The sequence below is a fragment of the Syngnathus leptorhynchus genome, chromosome 6, assembly GCF_054491065.1.
Source record: "Syngnathus leptorhynchus isolate UIUO chromosome 6, UIUO_Slep, whole genome shotgun sequence".
Taxonomy (NCBI): Eukaryota; Metazoa; Chordata; class Actinopteri; order Syngnathiformes; family Syngnathidae; genus Syngnathus; species Syngnathus leptorhynchus.
In genome coordinates, this window is record NC_141200.1 from 12,565,668 (window position 1) to 12,584,817 (window position 19,150).

The following is a 19,150-nucleotide window of genomic DNA, read 5'->3' on the forward strand; positions in this document are numbered from 1 at the left end:
CAAGAACCACGGAAAAGTGAAACCTATTAATTAGTTGTGATATGGAGTGAAAAGATACAGGTTTGACAGCGAAAGATAAATGAGACAAAAGAATCATATTTTAGAGCTTTGACAGCTGTCTCTATTCACTGTACCCAAAATGATCATAATAGGCAATTTATTAATTTTTCTTCTTGCCTGCAGCGTTGTTTTTTTAAAGCTAAGATGCCTGCTCCAGCCACTCAACTGCTCGGGTGTCCTTGGCTGTTTGGCTTCTGAACTGCATTTATTCACACAACTCAGACTGATTAAATATAAGTATGGACTTGCGCAGTAATCACCAAATGATTCCCGAGTGCGGCACCGCTGCTGCTCACAGGGGATGGATCAAAATCACATGGGGATGGGTTAAATGCAGAGGACAAATTTCCCCACATCCAGATGTGTGTGTGACGATGATCATTGGGACTTTTGGGACTTTACTTGCACCCTTCTCCTTCAGGGACTTTCCTTGCTAATAGGGATGTTTCTGTCAGCTAAAGCAGAATGATTCGTGACGGACACAATAGATAGTGTTGCCTGTTTTTGGAGGGGCTGATTAACCTTCAATTGATGAGCAACATGATGGCAGCAGCGTGATAATAGAACCAACGTGATTGGGAGATTTTTCCTCATAGTATAAAACAGTGGCTTGAATCGGAATGTCAATGTTCACAACACTGTTAAGTTTTTTTGCACAATGAGCACATCTAAACAGGTAAACTGAAATGTAAACAATTCCATGAAAATCAGAATGTCACTTCTGGTTCCAATCAATTCTTGAGACTGAATTCCCTACACAGGGTATTATAAGTCAACCCGTTTGTTAAATACGCTGTAGTAGGTTGACTCAGGACCAGCCAGTGGCCTAAAACGTTTACGTAGTGTAGTTCACATTGAATCACAGGAATAAAAGCTAGCAGTTGTGGGCCTGAACAACAGACTGTTTATGCTATAGGCCAACCCTGCAGACTAGTATAGTAAAGATAGTCATACCTGCAGACCAAAGTCAACAATAGTTGAGTCCAGACTGAAGCTGATCTCTGATGCTTCTCCTCGGAGTCTAATGTCATATATTGGTCCATGCTCTACTTGGCACTGCGCAATCACCTCTCGACTAACAAAGTCCTGGCCGTGAAAGATGAACGTGACCAACTGCTCCTCGCCAGGTTTCAGATGTCCATGCATTGGCAAGACATCAAAAATCTACGGAAAGAGTATTAACATCAGATCAGTTCAGTTCACTTGACTTTTGTCACATTTGTTCCTGGTGTAAGTCTAGCCCAGAGCATGGTCTAATTGCGTAAGGGCGGAGTTTTCTTTCTTTTAGTATTTTGCAAGACGTTGCTTTCAAATTCGAGTCTAAAAGCAAAATAAAACAACCACCCTACTTGGAGCGACCGCGGATCGGAAGCTCAAAACAATAACTGCTGTGCTAAAAAATCTGGCTGCTGCCAGACCTTATTCCAATGAAGGCATCATCAATTAACTTTTTCATTCTGGAACTTTCTCAAAGTGTAGGCCCCCTCTGTCCCAGTATGATACCCTTCAACGTTCACATTCATTTATTATTGATCAGCCGATCAAAGTGCAGCAGCTAATACATTTACGTCGAATTGGGTTGGTGGTTGGAAGCATGGGCGCAATGGATCCAGTCAACTGAAACTGATTCAAGTTTACCACTGTAACATGAATATGGATGGATGGTGAAAACTCTATTACAATCTGTCATGCACTGGACAGAGGTTTTCATAACTCTTGTTAGGTTGCATGATGAAGCGTACCTCTTGCACACACACAGAGCATTGCGGGATGTCCTGGTCTATAATACCTTCCTCGGTGAGAGCTGCTATAGAGGTTTCAGAAGACCTTTTGAGGGAGAAGTATCATAATGTTATACATGGATGCAGAATGGTAATATTAATAATCAGGGTAAATTAGATAATTTTCTAGACTCCAGACAGAAATAATAAAAAGACATAAATACACACACAAAAAAAAAAAAATCCATAAGGATGCAAATGAAAGAAATACATATGGAGACTGGGACAGAGTAGTTACTTTCCCTTTATGTGAAAATGAAAAGACCTGCAGCTTTAATTTAAGGGGATTCACAATAATATAAATAATTAAATACAGTTAGAATTTAGACTTACTCAATGGCTCAAACGCATTTGGTTAAAGTGACTTAATTGTAAACATAAATACAGTTTTATTACTTGGATTGCAACTAATTGCGGCAACTACTCGCTGACATGAGTCTAGAGCCCATGGACATTGCTGAATATTGACTTTCCTCTCTGGAGATGCTTTGTCTTCAGCCAATGACAAGGGAATGAAATTGAATATTCTTTCATGGCCACTTACCAAAGACAAAAAGCTTCAGCCTTATGTTGTGTCAGTTACACATTTGTTTATGTACTATAGTATATTGTTGATATGTATCTTTCTTGGCTGTATACCAATAAAGAGCATGACATAGACTCCCTGATTCATCCCACAAAGATTTACAGCAATGACATGGGAAGGCCAATTGCACTACGATATGTGTGGGCAAAAGATATCTAGGCAAGGGCAGATAATCACAAGCAAAGGGATCAAACTACCCGATGGCATCATAACAGATGTGCTCAGAGCTTCCAACCTAATTAAATTCACTAGCAGAAGTACTGTACATAATGGCAAGCAAGTGCAAAACACAAGCACAATTAAGTTTTTTTTGCTAATGGTATACCTGATGGCACACTGTGAATGATCCACCAAACAGGCCCAGCGGTAAAATACCGGCAGTGGGGAACAGTTGGTCATTGTGACTTCCTGGTGATTTTCTGTAGAGTTGAGAACACTTCCAAAATCCACTGTGGTGGAGGAAAAATGGAGGTTGGGATAATGGAGTTCAGCATGTATTTCCACATTGTCTTCTTGTGGGTGACCTATGTAGATTATGTTGAGGGTCTGGAAAAATGGACAAGAAAGAACATCTAATTATTCACATATATATGATCCCTCGCCACTTTGCGCTTCACCTATTGCAGCCTTGGTGCGTCACGACTTTATAAATGACGGGAGAACAGTGTTTAAATACAGGGTGTATATGAATATAGGAGATTCATGTGCAACCATGACTCACTTTGGTTTTGCTATGGTTAGTGTAGTGTGGTAATGCTAAAGGTGTGATAATTCTGAAGGTAGACACTTTGCAAGGTAAACTATAGTTCGAATTAACTTACAATACACCCATGTTCTCTAGCGGCCAAAAAGAAACACAACTTGTTGGAAAATTCAAAACAGTGGTGTTTAAATTTCGAAATAATGTGTATACCATTTCTACTTTGAGGAGCTTTGTTTTTCACGGGTGGTTCTGGAACGAATCTCCCGTGAATAATGAGGGATCACTGTATAACCATACCTCATTACACACAAGAGATGTCAATAATTTGTGGCGATTACAATACAAGTTGTTTCAGTTTTGCGTACTTTGTAAATTTGGGACGGATTTCAGTGGCTTAATTTTAACTATCGAATAGTATAGCGAAAGAAAATTTTACCAACAAAATGAAACATAAAAAACACCTTGATGTTACCTGATCCACCACTTGTGACAACTGACCATGGAAGCAAGTTGGATCAAAACATATCCACAACTGAGTTTCTTCCCCTTGAGCTAGTGTCATGCTCTGAAAAAAATGCATTATATCGTTAGAGAAATCTCATGATGTAATGTTGATGTAATGAAAAGATCATCATCAACCATCTTTATTTTTACAATACTCTTGTAGTGCAATTTTCTGCACTTGCAAGTGGCTCCTGTAGGCTTGACTCATTCACAGCCCTTTCAACAAAGTCCAAATAATTTTTAAATTGCTTTATTGGGGTAGAGACGTTGGAGAGTGAAATAAAAAGGCAACGCATTCTTTCACTGCAGTAGGAGAAGTGATGACATACTGTTGTGTTAGCACTACTATAGACTCCTCGGGCGTCGCACAGGGAGAAAGGAAAAGCAAGAGAGAGCTCCATGGATAGAGAGAGAGATGACACGTTCTTTAAAACCAGCTCCTCATAAAGTTGGGTAAGGTCTTCTCCTGGGACCTGATGGAAATACATATGCAATTGGATATAAGGGTTAGGAAATGGTGACAGAAAGTTCAAAAGAAATTATGATCACAATTCTTTCATGAACCTTTTCTATGTAGAAATTCAGCTTCTGGGGGGACATGCTGAGCATAGGGGTCACAAAATGGCATGTCACCTCCACAGTAAATATATGCTCCTTGATCCCCTGGAGACCCACAATGCCGCAGCAGACGAGATATTCTCTCACGACCTAAGGAGTCAGGCAAGGGTCACTTGTATAAAGATAATCAAATGAGCTATGAACTAGTATCTAATATCTCTACTTGTTGAATATGCCATTGTTTGACCTGTGTGGTAGTAATTGTGTAAGTTTTTATGAAGAAAATTATACCTAATAATGATCATGCAAAAAAAAAAAAAAATCCAAGCCAGTACTTTACAATAGTTGTATGGAAAAGGTGTCTCTTGGGGCTATCCTGCGATGTCACCTTGGGGTAGTTTGAAGATCCTTCCAGCACCATGTCAACCGAGTCACCCGGAAAAAGTTCCATACGTTTTGGGCTGATGCTGAAGACGGGTTTGTCTTCAATTTGTGATCCCCATGATTTTCCAGCTGAGATGGAGGGCAGAAAAGTGCGTCCAGATGTGCACTCTGTCTTCCAATAAAGTCGGTGTACTCGTTGGCCATAGTTGGTCACCTTGAAATGGAAGTCGCACGATCCATGGCTTAGGACACACATAAATAAAAAAAAAAAGAACGCATGACAATATGCAATATGCTATTAAGTAATATATGTTGGGTGGGGTTAATGAATGAATACTACCTGAAGTGTATGCCAAGGTCCAGATTTGGATATAAGGGTTTGTCACTGACAATTGTGGTGCCCGTGCCCGTTGCAGACAGGGCAACAATGAGATTTTGACTACCATGGATGGAAATCTCTAGCGTGTCTTGAAAAAAGAGTGTATCTTTGAGATTAGCCACAACCTTAAGATCCAGTTGGCCTTGTGGTGGCAATTCCCCATCACTGGGTTCAACACGCCAAGGGGACTTTACTTGGCTCTATGGAAATAGAGACAATCAATCAAGATTTTCTTTTTTTTCATCCATGATGTTGACAGGGTGTACAGTCAGTACATGACTGAAATCGGATGTACGCTTATTCATTTCCTTTTGCTTTGAATTTCCATTGGTCGACACATGAACAGTGCTTTTCATGCAGTTAATCGCGTCATCATGGTACATGGTGGGCTCCGCTACAGGTAAAATCCGAACAATTACCAAATAGAATTTCTCCATGTTCTTGCAACAGTTTTTGATTTGAGAAATATATATCTGAAATGCCAGATGGATTTGCACGTTTGTAAAAGAACATCAGAAATATTTTGTATAATCTCAGAAAAACGTCAGACAATACATTCAAGATGATTGAAATGAGTCTTCAAGATATGTCATTTCCATTTGCTTGTGACATTTGCTTGTATCTTTTTAAAAAAATCTCACAACCAAACACAATGTTTTTTTTGTTAGTTTGAGAGCAGAACCTCAGCTCACAAACTATTTCAATTGTCTTCCTTTTACCAAACTACAGTACTTATCTAGAAGATAGTTCGAGTTATTTGTACCATGTGTGCTGTGAAGTATGCTGGAATAGGTGAGTGGTTGGAGAGGGGAAGGGTTTTAGCAACATCCGTCAGAACAGGTATTTTGCCAAATTCCAGTTGTTGACCCGGACAGTGAAGGTAAACTATGGGACCTCGCCCTGTGCATGACAAGACAACCTCCTGAAAGGGAATAGGAGACAGGGGTATGAGGAAAAAAAGCACTATATCAACACAAGGACATGAAGACAACTAAAAGGACACATTATAATAGCAGAAATTTACCAGTGGAGAGTGAATGCTGCCAAACAGAGCAATGTAAAGCGTGTGATGGTGCTTTCCAGCATGCTTCACCAATAGGAAAACAGGAAGGTCTGCTGAGCTGTGAGGAGGGATCACTCCCCTGGATAAAGAACTTCCAAATATCACTGAAGGGTTCTCCTCATATTCCTAAACATGGGGGAATAATAATAATAATAAAAATCATGTACATGTAGCTTCTTTACTGTATATGGGTGTAAGGCATCACACTGATATGAAATAGTGGAAATTAATGATTATAGATGAATCCCATCAAACATCAATTTATCATTAAATTCCATTATGAAATGGAAATATTATGTATATTTGAAGAAGCTTTGCTAACAATTAAGGTGGTCCAGTATAAAAACTAAACTAAGAAACTAAAACATTGCAAACTAAAAATTAGTTATTCAATATTTTATAACTTCCACTCATTCTATTACTTAATTTTCTATTTTTATTAAGCAACAGTGAACTGCTTTACCTGTTCCAGCATCCCATAGCAGACAGGAAGAGAACTTTGGTTTGTTAAGTGTACTTTTTTTTCATACGGGTGATTGAGGAAGCACTTCTGAAAGTCCACCACTGGAGACTCTATCAAGATCTCTGGAATAATACACCTGTATGCAGAGGAGAGGGAAAATGAACAAAATGTTTTTAGAGCCTCACTTCACAATTGCAACAATATGAGCGCACAAGCAGTGCCATCAGCCCTTGTCCCCACACATGCCTCAAATTTTCTGATAGTTGGCGCTGATGCCCCGGTGCCAAGCCCCTACACACGAGGCAAGCACGGATAGCGACGGTAACAGGCGTCGTTGGTGCCTTGTGTTCGAAGGGCTTATTGTCATTTTCTTTCACAGTGGTTTGTTGAGATACGAGGGCCTTCAAATCTTTTGAGATACTGGCCTTCACTTGTCAAATGTATTGTAATGAGATATGCCAATGGATGCCATGTGGGCAGCATTAATCAATCACATGATCAATTAATGAATAAGTATTGGGTTGGTTAGCTTCTGATAATTTTGAGCTATTTGTCTGTTGCATGCATCAGAACTGAATAACGCGCATCAAGTGCACAACTGAAAATGCTTTGCCATCATGGTAATGAGACTCATACTTTGCATTGGTTCTGCACCAGCTCGGGTGGAATGACCAGTTATTTTCATGAGATGGGACTGTTCTCTCAAGACAGGCAAAGTAATAGAGACATATTTTATCAACTTTAAACCAGATGGTTTTGCCACGTTATCAGATGCCGCCCACTACTACTTGTACTGTATTTTGTATACAATTATTTCTTTATTACATTTGATTTGTTTTTGTACATATATGTCTTACCTTGCAATAATGGGTAGAGCCATGATCTCTTTTCCAACACCCTCAACATCTACTACCAGAGCCACCCTGTAGTGTTTGACTGTGTTGGAGCACAGTGACACCTGTTGAGAAAATACAAAAACATGTCGTATAAAGACATTGCGATGGATGGATGGATGGATGGATGGATGGATGGATGGATGGATGGATGGATGGATGGATGGATGGATGGATGGATGGATGATGGACGGATGGAATGGGTGGATGGATGGATGGATTGCAGCAGCATCCCTCAATTAATTTAACATTGTAAAAAAATAAAAATAAAACTGCAAAATCTCCCCTTATGGATGATAGTAGTATACGTGATTAAAGACTATAATGCTGTTCCGGTCTGGCAAAAGGTTTCATGTTGGGGAAACATACGCAGTTTTTGAGAGCAGTACCAAAGAGAACAAAGTACAAATTGTTAGGGTTGATAGATTATTTTGATCGTATGATTATGTTGGAATGTAGACTATAATGATTAACCACACTTCTCCTGCTCTCAACGCAATAAAATAAAGCGGTTGCATCCTCAGCACTGGTTGACCAGCTACAGAGGAAGCAATCAAAGTTGTTCTGTTTCCCCCAATGTCGTAAAACACCCTCTGCTCTGATTTGACCAGAGGCCAGGGGGTTACCAAACCTGTCCCCTCTCACCCCTACCCTGTTTTCTCTCAATAAATACTCTCTCGCAAGAATCCAAAGTCAGATTTTGTTTGAACATCGCTGTATGCACAGTGACAAACAATTTCTCCACTTGCAAGTGCTCAGAAGGCATACTGTCTCCCGTGTGGTTCTTGCAAATAAGTTAGAGTGAGCACCACTCTAACACAAAACATACATTTTTCAAGATAATAAAATAAAACTAATGACACAATGAACAAATGAGACACAGGTAGAAGACACATGAGAGTAGTGCATTATCTGAAAACTGAAAAAATGGGTAGTACAAAAACTGAACATAACTTTTACTAATCCACTGTACCTTGATGCTAACGTCTGCCATGGCCCGCAGAGTACCGGCAGCAGGACTGACGGTAAACTCAACAGGCATAGCATTGATGTCACGAGAAGTACTTCCTTGCCAGTTGTTCCTACACAGCTCACACACTTGCTGGTCACTTGTCACACTGGGAGAGCCCTTTCCGTCTCCCAGAACACGCAGGGTAAAGTTCATTGGAACAAAGGATGTGTTAAAGAGGGAACACATTTCTGTTTGTGGGAAACCTGCAAAATAACATCAACTAAGATCAATATGAAAAGGAACATATCAAATTTGCAATGTAAAGCATAATGAGGCTTCTAGCGTTAATTGCATTTTGTTCCATTCAACCCGAGGCTTGTAAAATGCTCAGGGAGCACTTACAACAAAAACAGCAATCATGTTAAAAAATTAAATACACACCACTTTGATAGGCACAAACTAATGCAATAAATATGGAGTGCGAAAAAAATAATGCTAAAAGCCAAGCCAAAATGTGTGTGTATGTGTATGCCCCCAGTGGCCACCTCAATCCTCCTCCTCTGCTGTACACAGTGTATCATATGGAGAATATGACAATATTAACTTAAAAGGAGACATGGAAATTTGACGTTTTAATTACTTGAATTGACCCTTGAGTGTCTGGAGTCATCTATCGCCTATAATTAAGTAACAAAGAAAATTTTCAGAAACTGTGTTTGTCAGCATGCCATTTTGAATTTTGACAAATTGTTATATCCTTAAAAATCTCTCATGACACAGTATTGGGAGAGCTCGGGCAGAGTGGCATTGAGTAGCATTAGCTTCTGGCACATATTCAAATATGTGCTATCTGCTGCTCAGTGAAATTGTCGAAATAATGATTAGGGGTATTTGTGTAAATAAACGACAGTATATGTATGAGTTGTTGGCACTTGTTTCTTCTTTCCATACTCAGGGTTTCACATTTACAAGTAGAAGCTTGCTTGAAAATTATGCTAAAATTCTTTAAAATTCGTGTCATACAGTACATGTTATGACTTGATGTTATTATAACACCTGAAAATTGTTAGTACCGTATTTTCCGGACTATAAGGCGCACCTAAAAACCTAAAACTTTTTCGAGAAGTCGACAGCGCGCCTTATAGTCCGGTGTTTCTTATATATGGACCAAATTCCTAAATTTAAACGAGCCTGAAGCATTGTGTCATGAAATTAATCATAAGTGGCCTGCTGAAGACTATGAATCATGAATCAAAAAGACTATGGATAATTATTTTATGATTATAAAGTAATTTGTTGCATCTGGAGTTGAAATAAAAAAGATAAAATGGAGAATGATTTGATTTGGATTAAAAATCTGACATGATGCATTAATGGTGCCCCTTATAGTCTGGTGCGCCTGATATAAGGACAGAGTTTTAAAATGGGCCATTCATTGAAGGTGCGCCTTATAGTCCGGTGCACCTTATAGTCCAGAAAATACGGTACTCTAATTGTGGGGGGAAATGCCCAATGTTTCCATCAACATGCAGTCCATTGTAAAGATATACTAACCATAGGCAACATCTCCAAAATTGAGTTCCGAAACACTGAAGTGAAAAGTTGGCCCAATAACACAGCCCCTGAAACAGAAATAATACAGAAAATGAAAAAAAAAGAAACCATTCGATCGTTAAAAAAAACTGAGTTAATGTACTTCATACTAGGTACTTTTAACACAATACTGAAGCCATTTTCATTATTCAAACTGAGTGTTGTGTCACAGTAAGAGAGCATTCCAAATTCACCTGAAAGTAAGAATAAGTGGTAGAGGTTGGCCTTTGACAGATAGCAGTAATCCCTCAGAGAAAGTTCCCAAAATGGCACTTTGGAAGGTGACTTTAACCATCAGGCAAGCCCCGGAGCAAACAACACCTTTCTTGGGAGCGAAGGAGAAAAATTGCCCAAAAGGAGTGCAAGGGCTTGAGAACTCAAAAGGGGCATCAATCAGCCCGTGGTTGGACAGCTGCACCTATACGAATCCAAACGCATCATGACATTTAGTGGCAATATTAGCATGCACTGACTGTTATATATTTTTTTCTTGGCAAGCCTTACCTCATAAGAGACAGTGTGACTTATAAATATGTTTTTCATATCCATTAGGTTACAGCTGATCTGCATTGCCGGTCCCAAACCCTCACCCTTGACTGTCAGAGGGATGCAAGATTTCTTGCCTAAAAGTACAGCGCAACAAGCATTTGAAGGTATATTCTGCACATAAAAGGGTCAAAGGAAAATAAATAAGACATGATGCTTTGTTCCCGACACAGGTTTGGGACAATTTCATTGGCCACAACTGCAGTCGGGTGTGACCACACCCACAAAGGCGCAGTCCTCCCTTTGCGCTCACCTGCAAAATTACCATCACATCTTCACCCAGAGCTATGCTAAGCCCTGTTCAGGATTTTGACATCCATCACAAAAAAAAGTACCAGTTGATGTTTAAATATCACAATGAGGTTAAATTAGAAATGGCATCCTTATATAGTAACTGGCGACTTTGCAGTATAAATAACGTCCAGTAAAATAGCTATGCAAAACAGAAATGTATTCCAAGCTCGATAGTTGTTGTAAATTATAATAATACTGGTATAATAAACCAATAAAAATGAGTTGTTGTTTAATTGTTAATGCTTGTTTCAACACTACACGTGTGCTCTAGCCTTTACACTTACCTGTGATGTCACAATATATGGTTTCTCTGTATAATTTTCCTTCATTGGGCTTGAAGACAACAGTGAAACGTGCTGTAGTATTTGGCCATATTTCTCCCGACTGTGTCATGTCAACAAAAGGGGGAAAGGGGCATTTTAGAGTTTATGAGTGCAACTGAGTGAATATACAGAAACAGAATAAGTCAAGCTACATGAGGTGCGTTGGGAATATAAAATAATATCTAAATACGGGCGCATTGGCAAGTGTGATTTCCAAACATCTAGTATATCTTTTTGAATGCAAAAGCAAATGCTTTTACAGTTTTCCCATTATTTGACAAACACACCAAAATGTATTGTCTTGGCAACTCATATCTTTATCGCATTCTTAGATTTTCCAAAACAATGGAATAACAATTAATTAGTGGGACTGGAAGTCACAAACACACACCGCTGGTTCTAATGTTATGCATCCTTGTGAGAGAGCAAAGAGCCCAGTTCGATGATTGGCTGTGAGGTCAGACTGGCACGGAACAAGCAAAGGTGAATCTGCATGATGATGGTGCTCGAACATTGAGGAATCCCTAGACCGTCGAGAGAGAAAGGAAAGGCAACACAAAGAGTAACAACAGGCACAAAGAGAGAGTAATTGCCAGAAAAATAACAAGTAGACCTACTGTAGATTATATTTAGCAATGCTGTGAAGACAAGCTTCCTGGATTGATTTTTTTTTTTGTGTGCTTTGTCTTAGCAATTTTTTTTTTATAGAATTGCAGGAAAGTCTGAAGCACAATGGAATTGATTTCATTCCAAAGTATTTGACATTGTACTCACTGGCTTTCTTCGAGATGGTTTGAGCATGTTGTCCAGCAGTACTTTAGAGTGGTATCACTACTATTGGTGAGTGACACCGTATGCGTGTTAGACAAGGAGATGTAAGTCTTTTCCAAATGAAGGTATTCCGGGATAAGCTTGAGCTTCAACTCCTTACAGGAACCATGGAGGCTGATGTGCACATCTTCACCTGAGCAGAGGAAGAGGAGTGAAGAGCGTTGGGGCGATAAATACTGTCAATCACAAACCAAACAGGTTCATGAGTACATAAATATTAGTTATTATTCTTATTATATTAGTCTTCAGAAAGAGTAAAGGAATGCTAGAATTTCCCATATCCTGAAACAAGCACCAAAAACAGAGGTAAACAAGTGCAAACAAGCAAATGGATGTAAAATATAGGATGATTTCAATACACAAAAGCATAAAAATTGTATATGTAATATCGTTAAATATTATTTCCAGATATTGTACCAATGTCATAGTGTAGCAACAGATCCTGTTGGTGGTCTCCTGCAGTCATCGGATTGAAAGCCACAGTTACTTGCATGCTCTCGCCAATATCCAGAGTTCCAGAGGAGGGTGTTACTGAAAAAGGACTGAAATAGAAATACCACAAGGTCACAGAGTGATTCATTATTTCTATTAGCTCTCTGACAATCGGTTTAATCTCGAGGTCTGCATGGACAGAAAGTTAAACATACTGTAAAATTTGAGTTTCTCTCTCACTCTCATAGGTTATTGCTTACATAATAGGAGCTTGGCTATCTATCAATTAGCTGTATTGATATACAACTGCAGCCAACCACGAATCATTATTTTAAATGACAAAAAAAAATACATTTCAACATTATAGTCATTAATTTAGAAATACATATTTTTACTACATCACATTACACACAATTCCTAGGTGTCATGTCTGATTTACAATTTTCAAGGTCTTTTTCAGCCTTGCTGAAATCACCATTGAAGTCTCACACAAATGAGCCACTGCATCTCTTCTGTTGGGTAGGCAATACAAGTACAGCTTTGTGTTTTCAAACCAGGGGAAGCTAGCACTTGCAAGGAGGCCAGTGGCGACACACTTGCCCTTACAGCTTGAAGAAAAATGTGAGCACTCATAAAGGCAGTAAAGCGTTTTCTAAATTGGAGAGGCGGCACTTCATTACCAAGCCGCTGAATTACACTTGTGAATTAGGGTTCTGATCCACATTTCCAACCACCACTATCATATTTACTTTGGCTGTGTAATTGGATGAATAAACCCTTTGCGGACACAACAATTTCTATCGAAACAATTAAATGTTAATTTACTATAATAGGACAAAGCATTGCATATGGATAAGGGGAAATTAATCATCCCTTAAAATGTATATAACAATGTAATGCAAAACATATTGCCTTATATGTCTCATATCATTATTTTGATTTCTTTACCGTGTCCCTCTAAATATAAGCAGATTTGATCCACATCAATACAGCTTGACACTTTACGTGATTACAATTCAGCTACAGGAAGAGAAACAGAGTTTATAGGTATGAATGTAAATATAGAAACTCATAGTTGCCGTTAATTCACAACTTGATTTTAATAATATAGAATCTCATAGTTGCCCTTAATTCACAACTTGATTTTAATAGTAGTCGTCACCTCTGTGTTTGTAATTTGAAGATGGCAATGCGGTCTCCAAGGTTGCGTACAAGCTGAGTTCTCTGTGTGGAGGCTTTCACAAGGCAGTCAGGTAAATGCAACTCATCACGGAAGTTCAAACTGGCTCTCGGGCCAATGGCACGGATTGGCACCTCAAACTGCTCCCGCTCTGTCACAAAAACCAGAGTGTGGTGGTAGTCCTATGAACAAAAGAACAAACGGCGTTAGGGTTAGATCTTATAATTATGTATTAGATGAGGTTCTCTGAAATACTTTTTATGAAACACATTTTTATTTCTAATGACTTATTTTGAAACGATGTGTACTTTACTTCCCAAGTTTGTACTGACTGATTTCTGGTCTGGTACCAGTGCCTATTAATATTTGCAATGATGCAAGATTCTGTTCAGGTCAACTAATAGATGTTTGGGGTTATGAAGAGTAAAAGTTCTAAATGAAGGATAAATAGATAAATAAATAAATAGATACATAAATAAATAAAAAATAAATGAATAAATAGTATTGTAACCATACAGCAGGTGTGATTAAAATTGCTGATTTATTTAAAAACAGATCCTTGCAAATGTATTAAAGCTACACTTTTCAGTTTTCATTGATGATGGCGGTGCCATATGGACAAAAGCGGTACTGTTTTGCCTGAACTTGACAATTTGCACCAAACATTAGCACCAAAGCACACAGTGTTGCGAAATCCTGAGCTTTCGCACGCCTGCAATTGAACTGAGTTAGGGTTTTTGATTGCTGTGGCTATGTGAAGGATGAATAGCGATGAGGTGATGAATCTAACTGTCTTTAAACAATATCATTTAATGGTGTTGAGAATAAACATTGAAAATAAATGTGTAACTTTGATTCCTGGTAACTTTTTGTGTAACGTTGCTTCTGCTTTCACGTATCAGACATATCCCACAACCAGTCTAAGCGAAACAAAGTACAGTATATTATAAACAATGTAAACGTATCTGAATGAAATTGAAGGTACCTTGTTCTCCTGTGGAGTGAAGCAAACTGTGAAGCCCACTGACAATCCTGCTGCTACTTTAGTCTTAGCCTCCTTTGGGCCTTCAACTTGGAAATAAGCGGATTCCTGATGCTCCAGCTTGACATGCCGTGATATCTTGACAACAAAATTACACAAATTATCAAAAGCACGATAGCAATCCTAAAATCAACAGAGCATCAAACACACGGTTGGAAACATTCATGTATGTTTTTTTACCTTTTTTGTTTTTTCATCCTATGTTTTACAGACAGAACCATTATATCTCTGAGCATTTTACACAGTAAAATAAACTGAGAAACACACTGGAATTGAGAAAATAATAATCATTCATTCGTTCATTTAGGGGTTGTGACACTTTGGTCCAGTTAAAGGTTAGAACATCGTATCAATTCAATTATTTTGTTAAATTCGCACCTTATCATTGTTGAACAGTTGTAGAGGTAATTTGTAAGACTGTGCAGGAGTGAAGTTCTGGAAAATTAACTCGGGTGGGTGGGGCTGGAAAAATGACTGATTGACTTCCACCGAGGGCATCTGCAAACACACAATTGTAAAAATAAAATTGTACTGTGCTTTAATCTTTCTAAACTCAGTACGCAAGATACTGGACGATACAAATAACAGACCCAATGTTGACAAGAGAGTGCCGTTAAGAAAAGTAAAAAAACAAAATAAGAATAACTGGTTCATGAAGCAAATTTGATGCTTTGTTTTCCAATTCAAAGTTCAAAGGTCTACAAATCCTGGACACAATTATTTTTGAGTGCATACGGTATATTTTTCACACCCTTCCCAAAATTGGATGACAAACCATATAGCCTATAGTGCTTAGATTCCTGAATTTAAAGAACTGACATTGGAGGCAGCGGCACGGTGAAGCACTGGTGAGAACGTCCGCCTCACAGTTCAGAGGGTGTGGATTCGATTCCACCTCCGGCCCTCCCTGTGTGGCATTTGCATGTTCTTCCTGTGCCTGCGAGGGTTTTTCCTGGGCACTCCTGTTTCCTTCCACCCCCCCCCCCCCCCCCCCCCCAAAAAAAAACATTGCATGGTAGGCAGATTGAGCACTCCATATTGCTCCATGGTGTGAATGCAATTGGCTAGCAACAGGTTCAGGGTGTCCCCCGCCTACTACTCAATGATTGCTGGGATAGGCTCCAGCACGCCTCAACCCCAGTGGGAACAAGTGGTACAGAAAATGGATGGATGGAAATTGGTGGCTCAAAAAGGCAAGTGATGTGTGTATAAGATATTAATTTATATTTGTAGGAAATTAAGAGCTTAATAGTTTTATCCTCAGCAACCTTAAACATCTTGAGATTTAAAAAAGAATTAAAACAAACAGTGGTAAGAGTCAGTTAGTAGCACTGTATTAAGTATATTTCTGTTGTCTTCTTCCTACTTGTATACTATGACACTATTGATCTGTAAAATTTAGACAGTGCTTAAAAGGAAGACAAATTGCTTTTCATTACGTTTGTTCACTAACAAGTCATCAGGGTCGGAATAGTTAATTATTACTTTTTGATGAGTTGTGCTCGGTTCAAGTAGTTGGAGGAATCGAGGAGGATGCATTTCATTGCCCTCTGTCAGGCGTGGTTTTCTTGACTGCAACATCGGTGTGCGTCCATAAAATGTCACCTGCAATGGAAGCAAATCGCGTAATAAGATAATAACAGTAATACCGTGATTTTATTCTTTATTCAAACCCTTTAGATTACTCGGTTAAAAAATGGACCGAGATACTCTTTCAATTACTCGGTTAAATAAATGGACCGAGATACATCTAGGTCAATTTCAGCAAACATTGGAATATTTTGAGAGAGGAAAAAAAAAGCTGTTTTGTACAAAAATGGGTGCAGTGAAAAAAATAAATAAAGTATAAATATCAAAATAAATATAACTAAGTTCATGTCTGTCGAATTGCTTTACTAAAGGGAACACAACATGTTGACGTTGAACACAAAATGTTTAATTGTGTCCAGCCTCAACGCGTGTAACTCTGCATGGATTCATGTTCCATATAATGCAATATAATGTACGCGTTCTTTGGACTAAGACCAAAACTAATGAGTCGCTTGACATGGTTAAACTGTGTTTAATAAGAAAATAAAAATAATACAAATCTCACCAGTCTCTAAAATCCAAATGTAGGGATTAACGTTCGTCGTTGTGTTTTGTTACCATGGCGACGGACTCGTGATACCTTTCAGTAACATCTGCTCCAATTGGCCAGTATTTGCTCAAGCGCCCCAGTGCATGTTCGGCGAGCGTTGACATGACATAAAAGCAAAACATTGCTCAATAAATTGTGAATTCTCGAAAAACGTAGTTAAATCTGCCATTTTGAAGACGCCTTGCAAAAAAAATGTACGAACAAAAAATTGCCAATTTCAATGGCATGTTTTAGACAAATAGTGAGCAAAAAAAAGTATGCAATGTATCCATGCCATCGCCTATCACCTTGACTTCAGTTTTTAACAAATATATTTAAAAAAAAACGTACTCTACAGTGACTCGTCTTCTGATGTTGCGCTCCTGCTGCAGTGTGCATCCATCGTGTAAAGTTTAATGACTTATGGTGTGATTTCTTTCAACTGTTTTTGGGGGGAAAGTTCAGAAAACAAACCAGGCTAGACAATAGGGAATTTCTAACACATGCAGAACGTGATTGTACAAAGCGTCCACTAGAGGGCAATAATGCACCGTAAAAATAAAAGCACTAGACCTGTGGTTCTTAACCTTGTTGGAGGTACTGAACCCCGCTTCTTTCCAAAGACAGAGCTCTGTTTCGCTCACAGCCAGCCAAATCAAGAGCAACACAAAGCATCTCATGGTACATAGAAGATGGTAGAAACTGAAAAAAACGTGTTATTATGCAAGAAGAGAGAATAAAGGCCTCAAACTAAATTGCAGAGTGTAATTTCTTTTTGTCTGTCTACAAGAGAGATAACAGGTGATTTTTAGGATTATCAAGAATGACAAAAGGCACTAGGATTTAGCTATCATTGTCATTTTGGTTGGGTAGAATAGTTCTAATAAATAGAAAGTCATTCATTTCAGTGTTCTACATATCAGCATCTGTACTGACGCTTCACTGGACCATAAAGCTTGAAGTTTAGTGAAGTCTTCAATATCTGGAGTCATTGTATTAGTGATGGTCTTCATTCCAGTTCTTGACATTGTTCAGTTACTTTATTGAGCATAATAAGAAACATTAAAATGTAGATGTTTGAAAAGTTGATGAAAGGGCATTGTGTTTCAATTTTGCATTAGATTTCCTAGAGCCTAAGAGGAAAGAGTAGAGTTTGAGTTAGGAGGCACAAGAAGACTGGAATTTCAATAATCCCATCACACTTGGTCAGTTCCAACAGCATGATTACCATTGATTGCCTTTAAATGTTCCACAAGTCAAGAGGGCTTTGAATCAAAATGTGGATTCGTGCCATGAAGCCACAGTTTATCAAACTCCATCAATCATCTACAGATGCAGGAACAGCCACTGCAGTCAGCTCTTCTATCTTTTTATTATGCCATTAATCCTTTTGTAGATGAAGTTTCTAATGACCAGCCAAAAGAATAACAGAATAAAATCCAGCAATTATTAAACACAATTTGGTACACAAGGACTTTGTTCCCGCATGAAAACATTTCAGTTTCATCATACTATCTAACTTTGTACAGTATACGTCGTATATAACAATGTATATACAAACCCCAATTCCAACAAAGTTGTAATGTTGTGTAAATATTAAATAGAAAACAGAATACGATGATTTGAAGCATTACAAAGACCAAATATTTCATGTTCCAACTGCAAATGTTATTGTTTTAATGCAAATATTTCCTCATTCTGAATTTGATGTGTGCAACACATTCCAAAAAGCTTGGGGAGAGTCAGCAAATCACTAGAAAAGAGAAGGGAATGCTTTTATTATCATTGTACAGCGGGTATACAACAAAATTGACTCTTCAAACTCGCCTTAAAACAAATCAAATGAGTTAAATTGCATTTTTTATTTAAAGATTGGCAGGCAGAAATCTGATACCATTACATCCTGGTGAGAATAGAGAAGCGGAATAAGAAGACTGCTAGTGGCTATGCTCTCTTTTGCGTCTGTGCAGTGTGGAAGTGTAATAGATGCTAACTCTGCTGTGCAAATGTACAAAGATTAACCACATTCCTTAAGAGCCTTAAGAGTAGCGCTAGCTGATAGGTTAGCAGCCTGGGTGCTTAATCCGCTGGGTAGCCCACCCGGCTCGAAACAAGTCAAGTCAAGTTTATTTGTATAGCCCTAAATCACAAGCAGTCGCAAAGGGCTTCACATAGACAATCAATTGACAATTATTCTCAAAGACTCCCCTGATCTTGGGCTCCCAAAAGGGCAAGGAAAAACTCAAAAACCCCTAACAGGGGAAAAATGAGAAACCTTGAGAAGGGACCACAGATGGAAGGATCCCCTTTCAGGATCACCAGGCTGCAATGGATGCAAAGAGGGCACATAAAATACATAATATGGAAATCAAAAAGTGGATGTCCAGGCCAAAGCGAAGAGCTGTCGGAGGTGCCTTTGATTGTCCTGGCAGTGTCCTCTAGGAGGGTAATCCGCTGCAGTTCC

The 19,150-nt window shown here is 38.7% G+C and overlaps 1 protein-coding gene across 1 annotated transcript in view; it reads right to left on the reverse strand.

The window, feature by feature from the left end:
• Positions 1-16,712, reverse strand: part of hydin (HYDIN axonemal central pair apparatus protein) — a 46,983-nt gene extending 30,271 nt beyond the window's left edge. The window contains exons 1-25 of the mRNA XM_085914947.1: positions 16,663-16,712; positions 16,053-16,172; positions 14,946-15,065; positions 14,511-14,645; positions 13,508-13,707; positions 12,331-12,455; positions 11,857-12,046; positions 11,474-11,606; positions 11,044-11,143; positions 10,424-10,542; positions 10,114-10,337; positions 9,881-9,948; positions 8,348-8,589; positions 7,339-7,439; positions 6,482-6,617; positions 5,980-6,144; positions 5,719-5,877; positions 4,917-5,155; positions 4,581-4,818; positions 4,199-4,342; positions 3,964-4,107; positions 3,603-3,695; positions 2,753-2,973; positions 1,803-1,887; positions 1,015-1,224 (exon numbers count right to left, since the gene is read on the reverse strand). Coding sequence (XP_085771073.1) covers positions 1,015-1,224; positions 1,803-1,887; positions 2,753-2,973; positions 3,603-3,695; positions 3,964-4,107; positions 4,199-4,342; positions 4,581-4,818; positions 4,917-5,155; positions 5,719-5,877; positions 5,980-6,144; positions 6,482-6,617; positions 7,339-7,439; positions 8,348-8,589; positions 9,881-9,948; positions 10,114-10,337; positions 10,424-10,542; positions 11,044-11,143; positions 11,474-11,606; positions 11,857-12,046; positions 12,331-12,455; positions 13,508-13,707; positions 14,511-14,645; positions 14,946-15,065; positions 16,053-16,148 — 3,687 coding nt within the window. The 5' untranslated portion in view covers positions 16,149-16,172; positions 16,663-16,712. The remainder of the gene's footprint in view (positions 1-1,014; positions 1,225-1,802; positions 1,888-2,752; positions 2,974-3,602; positions 3,696-3,963; positions 4,108-4,198; positions 4,343-4,580; positions 4,819-4,916; positions 5,156-5,718; positions 5,878-5,979; positions 6,145-6,481; positions 6,618-7,338; positions 7,440-8,347; positions 8,590-9,880; positions 9,949-10,113; positions 10,338-10,423; positions 10,543-11,043; positions 11,144-11,473; positions 11,607-11,856; positions 12,047-12,330; positions 12,456-13,507; positions 13,708-14,510; positions 14,646-14,945; positions 15,066-16,052; positions 16,173-16,662) is intronic.
• Positions 16,713-19,150: the final 2,438 nt, after the last annotated feature.